The 9,202-nt window shown below is 43.8% G+C and overlaps 1 protein-coding gene across 4 annotated transcripts in view; it reads right to left on the reverse strand.

The window, feature by feature from the left end:
- The window catches only part of LOC121924212 (carbohydrate sulfotransferase 9-like), a 32,644-nt gene extending 30,442 nt beyond the window's left edge, over positions 1-2,202 (reverse strand). For all 4 annotated transcript variants that reach the window (XM_042455447.1, XM_042455425.1, XM_042455436.1 and 1 more), the window contains exon 1: positions 2,055-2,202. In XM_042455447.1, the coding sequence (XP_042311381.1) occupies positions 2,055-2,148 (94 nt within the window). In that variant the 5' untranslated portion in view covers positions 2,149-2,202. The remainder of the gene's footprint in view (positions 1-2,054) is intronic.
- Positions 2,203-9,202: the final 7,000 nt, after the last annotated feature.

Below are 9,202 nucleotides of genomic sequence, written 5' to 3' on the forward strand. Positions count from 1 at the left end.
CCTTAACACAATAGGACACTCACTGCATTTAAACAGAGATTACTGGTACACAATGGCATGATGGCATCACTGTGTTATGCAAGTAAGTCCTAATGGAACAAGTTTGTTTTCTGCTGCTCCAGAAGGTAGGAGCCAAACCAATGGATTCCAATGACAAGGAAGAAGATAACTTTAGGAAGACTAACCTAAAGACCTGATCTGAAGCACAATGGACTGTTTTAGAGGGTGGTAGGATTCATTGGAGGCTGGATGGTAATCTGTCAGGGATTGTTCAGATGTGAACTTTCTACTTTGGCAAAAGGTTGAACTAGATAGCCATAGAATCATAGAATCATAGAATAATAGAGTTGGAAGAGACCACTAGGGCCATCCAGTCCAACCCCCTGCCATGCAGGGGGTTGGCCTTAACACAATAGGACACTCACTGCATTTAAACAGAGATTACTGGTACACAATGGCATGATGGCATCACTGTGTTATGCAAGTAAGTCCTAATGGAACAAGTTTGTTTTCTGCTGCTCCAGAAGGTAGGAGCCAAACCAATGGATTCCAATGACAAGGAAGAAGATAACTTTAGGAAGACTAACCTAAAGACCTGATCTGAAGCACAATGGACTGTTTTAGAGGGTGGTAGGATTCATTGGAGGCTGGATGGTAATCTGTCAGGGATTGTTCAGATGTGAACTTTCTACTTTGGCAAAAGGTTGAACTAGATAGCCATAGAATCATAGAATCATAGAATAATAGAGTTGGAAGAGACCACTAGGGCCATCCAGTCCAACCCCCTGCCATGCAGGAAATCCAAATCAAAGCATCCCCGACAGATGGCCATCCAGCCTCTGTTTAAAGACCTCCAAGGAGGGAGATTCCACTACACTCCGAGGGAGTGTGTTCCACTGTCAAACAGCCCTTACTGTAAGGAAGTTCTTCCTAATGTTGAGGTGGAATGGAATCTCTTTTGCTGTAGCTTGCATCTGGGGAACATCTGACTGCACTTTTGCAGCTTGGAGAAGAGCCTTTGAGTCCCCCCCCCAAGTTCTACAGTTTTATAGTTCTTTGCTGCCAAAGAAGGTAATCTAAATAATTCCCATGAGCCTTCCATATTCAAAAGGTACTGAAAAAATTAGAGCGAATGTTGGATTCATGTAAATCCACTACCAGACCTAAGGATGGCTGGCATCAAGACAATTTTATACTGGATGCAATAATTATTACAAGGCAATCAATGTGTGGATTTTTTTTAACTGACTGAAGATCAGTCTACATTTGTGGTTCTTTACAGACTATAACATTTGTTATAGCATAAGCTTTCATGGAACACAGCCTATAACAGGGCTCTTTGTTGCATCTGCTTCAGCAAACCAACATAGCTACATCTTTGAGTTGTAAGAGTTCACACCATGGATAAGCTGCTTTAAAGCTCAGAAGAGATTCACGAATCCACTGACACAGAAACCACCAGCTACCACTGATTCACAGCAGTATACCACTGGATAATGCTGTACAGCTGGTTCATGAATAGCAATGACAGACATTTGCTTTAATGTCCTCAAAAGTCATTTAGTCCACCCCTGCTCATGACATATGAAAGCCATAGATAAAGTGTTCCTGATAGATGGGGCCACCCATCCTCTGCTTTAAAGTTTTCCACTAATAAGAATGTAGCTGTCAACACCCAGGATGGGGGTTTGCTGTTGATGCCACTGCGTATCAGTGAGAAGAGGGGTAGTACAATTGAAGGAATGAATAAGAGTGTGCATTCCAACTATGAGTGCACTTCAGTTTTCTTCCCCCACAAGCCAAGATGAGGCAGTTCTTCACTGTATGACTTGCCTCCCCTCCTCAGCTGTTTTACAGCAGCAGCTTTCCCAGGCTATGACAGCTGTTGCAGGGGATTGGGTGTGGTACAGAGAGCTAGAGGGTAGATCCTTGTGCCCCATCCAAAAGAAATCTCTTGTGTCTGGGGTGGACATGAAACTGCATAAGCAGAACATTATGCTCCATTTGCTTGAGGCAAGATCATGGTCTCGGATAGGGATAGGGGAAAATCCTACCTTGGATCAGTGGTGTGTGTCTCCGGATAAACCACAAGATGGAAATGAACCCAAAAGAAACTATAATGATGAAGACGCGGATAAGGAAGCGCATTGTCTTGTCTGGCTGACCAAAGTGAGCACTTCTAATGAAAGGAGTCAAAGTAACCTAAAGCAATGTCAACAAAAGGATCACTGTTTTATTTACTTTATGATGGTATAAATGTTAGGGTTGAAGGTTAAAGTACTGTTTATACAGGCCTGAGCTGTGCTAGCTGATATAGCTCTGGCCAATGCTCAGAGAAAGCCAAGCCTAAAATCAGAGCCTCAAATCACAGCTGCATTTTTCGACCTATGTATGAATGGAGTCATGGATGGGAAAATCAGCTTCACCATCATTGAATATCCTGGGCGTTCCAGAATTACTTTTTGGACTAAAATGGACAGAATCCTCTAGTTTGTATGACCATGATGATTGGAGATTGTGGGCACTACATTCCAAAAATGACTAGCTTTACTAGCTTTGTGGATTACTTATTAAGAGAATGGCCAAGGCCGCCACACTGACAATCTATTCTCTGCATGGCCACATTCTTGCTTAAGTTTATCAACTCATAATATTCATCATACACAGTGGTGGGGAAAGTGCCTATTAATATTAGTTGGGACTGGGGCTTCCTACTACTTTTCCTGTCCAGTTTAACTTCTGTTGTGTGTGCAGGCTCTTGGGAAAGAGTAGTAAAACCCACAGTCATGTCCCTGACTAAAGCTTAAGAAGCCCATTGAAGGAGGTGTTCAGCCTTGTAATAGACAGTGATCTATTTAGTGATACTTTTGAAACTCCCTGCTTTATAGTGAAGGAAAGGAAAAGAAAAGCCACGTCATAGGTTGGTTGGAATTTTGTTCATCACATATAAAATAAGTATACTGGCATATCCTTCAGTGATGACAGAATATTTCTTTTTCCAGAAGGAGGTATTCAGAACTTTCTTGCACCGTCTCCACGCTCAGTTCAAGCTTGCCTACGACAGAGAGAACATCCACAGCCAATCAGTGGCTGCGGGGAGGGAACAGCAGTGGCATCATTAGCTAGAGTGTCACCCGGTGCAGATGGTTTCACCCAGGAAGGGCATGCATCCCCTTCCCCTGGCTTCTTCATTGCTGGGCTTCCTTCCCAGGGAGAAAGCCTGGTGATGGTGCAGCCAGGCAGGCTGAGCACTAGCCCCTCCTGCCCCAAAGGGTGAGAAGGGCCCAACTGGGTATCATCCCTCCTCTGGAGTGCCAGCCCAACTGGGTATCATCCCTCCTCTGGGGTGTCATCCATTGTGGCCCGCACCCCTACATTCCTCCCCCAGTGACTCCATTGGCTCTGGGGAACATCTGACTGCACTTTTGCAGCTTGGAGAAGAGATGTTGTTTTTCCAGATCTCCAGCAGTTTCAGGAAGTCCACGAAAGCAATATCTCTTCCTTTCTTCCCAATGCAAAGCTGCAGCTGGATCAGGCAAGAAAACTCTGTGCCTGTCCATCCACTGATCAAGCCAGCTCAAAAGCAGCTAACACATGAGAACCAAAGATGGTACATTTCTAGAGAGCATCCTAACACAATCATTGCATCACACCATCGGCAGCTGCCTCACAGAGGAAAGGGAACAAAAAAAAAAGGTCTCTGGTCTGGTCCCAGTGCACGAGGGTCAAGTGTACATAGAATCATAGGCGCTTGACAGACCGTGCAAAAAGGACGGGCTCTTGGTGCCGGGTTTTGGCCCACGGGGAAGCCGCAGCCTCCAGACTGCAGGACTTCCTCATGGACCAAAAAGAACCCGTGAAAAGCGAGTTCTTCTAGCAACGCCATTATGATGTCTCAGTGTGCCAATGGCGCACTTGCGACATCATAATGGCACCGCGACTTGAAGACGCTATGCGTCTGGTACGTAACAATGGTGGTGCCCATCTGTACAGGGCACCACCATTTTGATACCTTTGTAATGTGCGAGGGGCGAGGGGTGTCTAGAAGTGCCGCCCCTCGCACGTGACGAGGGTGTCCTATCCTGTCCGTCTGGACCGGGCCTATGAATCATAAAATTGGAAGAGACCACAAGAACCATAGAATCCAATCCCTTCCAGGCAGGAATACACAATCAAAGCACTCTTGACAGATAGCCATCCAGCCTCTGTTTAAAAGCCTTGAAAGAAGGAGACTCCACCACTCCCAAGGCAGCATACTCTACTGTCGAACAGCTCTTACCATCAGGAAATTCCTCTTAATTTTGAGATGGCATGTCTTTTCTTGCAGTTTGAACCCATTGCTCCATGTCCTAGTCTCTGGAGCAGCAGAAAATAAGTTTGCTCCATCTTCAATATGACATTCCTTCAAATATTTAAAACTGTCTATTGTGTCACACCTTAAGGAGCCCTGGTGGTGCAGTGGTTAAATGCCTGTACTGCAGCCATTCACTCAAAACCACAAGGTTGCGGGTTCAAGACCAGCAAAAGGGCCCTAGCTCGACTCAGGCTTGCATCCTTCCGAGGTCGCTAAAATGAGCATCCAGACTGTTGGGGGCAAATTAGCTTACTTGCTAATTAGCTTACTTGCTGTTCACCGCTATGATCTTTGGAATAGCGGTATATAAATAAAACAAATTATTATTAAATTATTATTAACTTTCGCTTCTCCAGGCTAAACATACGCAGCTCTCTAAGCCACTCCTCTTAGGGCATGGTTTCCAGACCCTCCTCTGTCCATGCTCCAGCTTGTCTACATCCTTCTTGAATTGTGGTAACCAGAACTGGACACATTATTGCAGGTGAAGTCTGAACAAAGGAGAATAGAGTGGTAACCTTGATCTAACTGCTATACTTCTGTTGATGAGGCCTAGAATTGCATTAGCTGCTGCATGACATTGCTGACTCATGTTCACCCTGACTTCTAGATTCCTTTCACATGTACAGTGTCATCCATTCCATATCTGTGCATTTCATTTTTACTGCCCAAGTGTATCATCATACATTTCTCCCTGTTGAATTTCATTTTGTTAGTTTTGGCCCAGCTTCCTAATCTGTTAAGGTCATTATGAATTCTGATCCTGTCCTTGGAGGAATTAGCTACCTCTCCTAAATTTAGAATAATTTGCAAATTTGATAAGCTTGCTTTCATCCAAGATAAATCTGTGGAATCGCACTGGGCCCAGGACAGAACCCGGTGGCACCCTGCTAGTCACTTTTCCCCAGGATTATGGGGAGACATTGTTGAGTACTCTTTGGGTTCTATCAATCAAACAATTACAAATCCAGCCAATGGTAGCATTGTTTAGCCCACATTTTACTAGCGTTTTTTGCAAGAATATCATGGGGGAACTTTATATTTTGCAAGAATATCATGGGGGACCTTATTGAAATCAAGATATGCTACATCTGCAGCATTCCCTTCATTTACCAAGCTCATGACTCTTATTAAAAACAAAAAGATATAAGATTAGCCTGGCATGACTTGCTTTTGTGAAACCTGTGCTGAGTTTAGTAAACACAGCATTCCTTTCTAAGTGCTTCCAGACTCTGTTTAATTATCTGCTCTAGAAACTTTCCCTAGTATTGATGGAAAAAATAAAGTATGTATGAGAGGAAGAACTGTGATGTTATAAAATATCAGGAGAATTCCATTGACTGTCTAGCTCCCTGACCAATGTCCACAGTGGCAATCTTGGCATGTGTGCTATAGTGAATAGAGTTTTGGGAGTAGAATTGGGAATATATATGTTAAAACCTCCCCAGAGCTTTGTAACACATTGTGTGGGGCTCATCTGTCAGTCCAATCTTCTCACGCATTGTTATGATTATAAAACAGAGGGGAAACAAGTATTCTAACACTAGTAACAATGTGATTAAAAAGTTGTAAAAAATACACACCTCTGTTTTGCCGTGTACTGAAAATCTCTGTAAATTTTTCTTTTCATCCATGTATTTCCACCAGGGGGTGCTAAATTCATGATAAACACTGGCAAATCCCTGTATGTGTATCAGTGTGTTTCATTGGGAAAGTGGTGGATGGTGGCAACTAAATAAAAATAGCGATCCATACTGCTACTGACCTATAAAAATGCTGCTGTCTTTTCAAACACAGAGACTAGATGGCAATACTTAATTGATTAGTCAATCAGTTAATTAAATGAGTTGATCAGATCAGATTAATGAATTAAGGTGGCACTGTTATATACACATAATTTAGAGTCAGTTCAACTGACATCAAGAAGACTTCAGGATATTTCTGCATAGGGTTATATTATTTAAACAGCAACAGGTTTTTGCATTTAGATATTTTATAAAAACAGGGTGGCAAGGTACCACCTTAAAAGAAACATTGACCATTTCTATGATGATGGGGGTGGGGAGAGGGATACCTCCTGTATGACACATGATGTAGGGTTGCCATAAGTCAGGACCTCCAAACCGGGACAAATGTAGGACAAATGTAGGACAAAATTGAGTCGAGGCTCCTTTCCCTGCCTGGCCTCCGTCACCGGGGGCGGGGGAAATCCTGGGGGTGGGGGCAAACCGGGGCGAGACCGTGTGGACCCACCCCCAACCGGGAAATTCCCACCTACAGGCAGGATATGGCAACCCTACTTGACATGAGTCATAGTTTTAAAACACAGTATTCTTGCTTCTTGGGAATTGATTTCAACTACATAGAAATGCATGCATATACTTATTTGCATAATTTAAGATCCTGTACCTTAAATCAGTATGCACTTGTAGCACTTTTGTGACTAATTGAAAGAGAGAGGTTGGTAGCATAAGCTTTTGTAGACTTCCTGAGATGCATGAGCCTACTTTCTCAGATGCATGGGGAACATAAACGTATGTCTTATACTGAACTGTTAACTTTTAACTAGAGAATACCAGTTGAAACAATGGACCTTGGTTAGAATTCTGTTGCTGTGATGTGCATATGTAACACCAGGTTACAAGCATGTCTCTTTTTCTGGATATTCACAACCTCTTCACACAATATCCAGACGCCACTTTCAAATTGCAGTGGTGCTGCCACAGTTGTTTGTTAGCAATATGGGAGAGCAGCCTCATTTCTCTTTCACTATTTGTAGACGTGTAACTGGGTGCTGCCCAGTAACCTTCTCCTCCCTCCCTCAATTAATGGCTGTGGCAGGGCCCCTGGAACTTCTAAGCTGCTTTGGAGAGAAAAGAGCAGCACAGAACTACACATGTAGAGCACTGGAGGCTCTGCATGCTCTGATGCAGAACTTGTTGTTGTTAACTGCTAACAAGTTGACTTCACCTTAGGGCAACTCAGTGAATGAGACACTTCTAAGTCACCCTGCCATCAACAGCCTTACTCAGGACTTGCAGACTCAGTGACATGGCTTCCTTGATTGAGTCTATCCATCTGGAATGTGGTTTTCCTCTTTTCCTTCTACCTTACCAAGCATTACTATTTTTTCTAGTGGGTCAAGTTTTCTCATGCTATCAGTTTATCAAACATGGCTTCTAGGTAGAGTTCAGGCTTGAATCACATTTTGGAGAAAGGCTGGATATAAATCCTGGAAATAAATAAATAAACAAACAAATAAACATACACTAGAAACCATTATTTGATTTTTTTGCAGTCCATGGTATCCATAGAACTCTTCTTCAGAACCACATTTCCAATGAGTTGATTTTCTCTCTACTAGCTTTCTTCACTGTCCAGCTTTCACAAGTACCGTATTTTCCGGCCTATAAGACGACTGGGTGTATAAGACGACTCCCAACTTTTCCAGTTAAAATATAGAGTTAGGGATATACTCGCTGTATAAGACCATCCCTCTTCCAACGCACACCAAATAAAAATTTAAAAAACATCAGATTTTTTTTCAATATGGTAATTTTAATTCTAATGCTTATTACAGGAAAACTGACATATGTGGTACCCAGTGTACAACAACCAGCAAATCACAGCAAGTGATGTACTTGGCTTATTTATTTATTTATATTTATATTTATATCTATCTATCTATCTATCTATCTATCTATCTATCTATCTTATTATTATTTTATTTTTATTTGTTTGTTTATTATTTTTAAGCTTCAACCACTAGGGGGGATAGCTGCTATGTAAGCCAGCTTCCCAGGCCTTTGCTGAGGCCTGCAAAGCCTGCCTCGTATGCAGGCAGTGCCCTGGCCTACTATAGGCCAAGTTAGGGGGCCTGATGCCCACAAACTCAGGCTTCGCAGTGAAGGTTATCGCATGGGGGCAAAACCGTCCCCCGATGTGTTCTAACGAGCACGAGCGCGGGCGCGCACGGAGCGTGATGGGGACCTGATGGGAACCAGAATGCTAGTTTACCGCACAGTGGAACGCCCTGGTTTTTTTTGCCCGCCGGCGTCCCATCGGGTTCCCGATGTGTTCCAGGAGGCGCCATTTCTGGGAACAGTTTGTTCCCAGAAATGGCTCCTCTGAACACATCGGGAACCCGATGGGAATGCCGGCGGCAGCGGTGGCGTTCCACTGTGTCAGTAAACTAGCATTCTGGTTCCCATCGGGTCCCCATCACGCTCCGTGCGCGCCCGCGCTCGTGCTCGTTAGAACACATCGGGGGACGTTTTGCCCCCATGCGATAACTTAGTGTTGCCAATCTGGTGCTTCACACGAAATTGGGTTTAAAGAGCTTTTGGTGTGATTTTGGTGTCTGGCTCTATTTCAGTGCAGATTTGGTGACTTTTGCACATTTCAGTTCCAGTGCTCAGAGCGAGGCTGGCTACAGAGCAACCAATCCTTTGTAGTGTCAGACACTAACAGTTTTCAGCCAATCAGAGAGAGGACAGTGGTCGCCCCAGCCCTCAGGAAAAGCTCAGCCAACTCTCCTGGCTCAGTTCTAGGGAATCTTGGGAATTGTAGTTTGTGGTGGCACCAGAGCTCTTTCTGATAGAGAAGGCTCAATGTCTCACAAAACTACCATTCCCAGGATTCCCTAGCACTGAGCCAGGGCAGTTAAAGCAGTCTCAAACTGGATTATTTCTGCATTGTGTCTTGGACCCAACTCAGGCTGCATCTTCACTCCAGAGACAATCCAGTTTCATACCATTTTAACTGCCATGGCCCAGTGCTATGAAATCCTGGGAATTGTAGTTTGTTGTCACACCAGAGTTTGCTGAGAGAGAGAAGGTTAAATGTCTC

The sequence above is a fragment of the Sceloporus undulatus genome, chromosome 1 (assembly GCF_019175285.1).
Source record: "Sceloporus undulatus isolate JIND9_A2432 ecotype Alabama chromosome 1, SceUnd_v1.1, whole genome shotgun sequence".
Classification (NCBI taxonomy): domain Eukaryota; kingdom Metazoa; phylum Chordata; class Lepidosauria; order Squamata; family Phrynosomatidae; genus Sceloporus; species Sceloporus undulatus.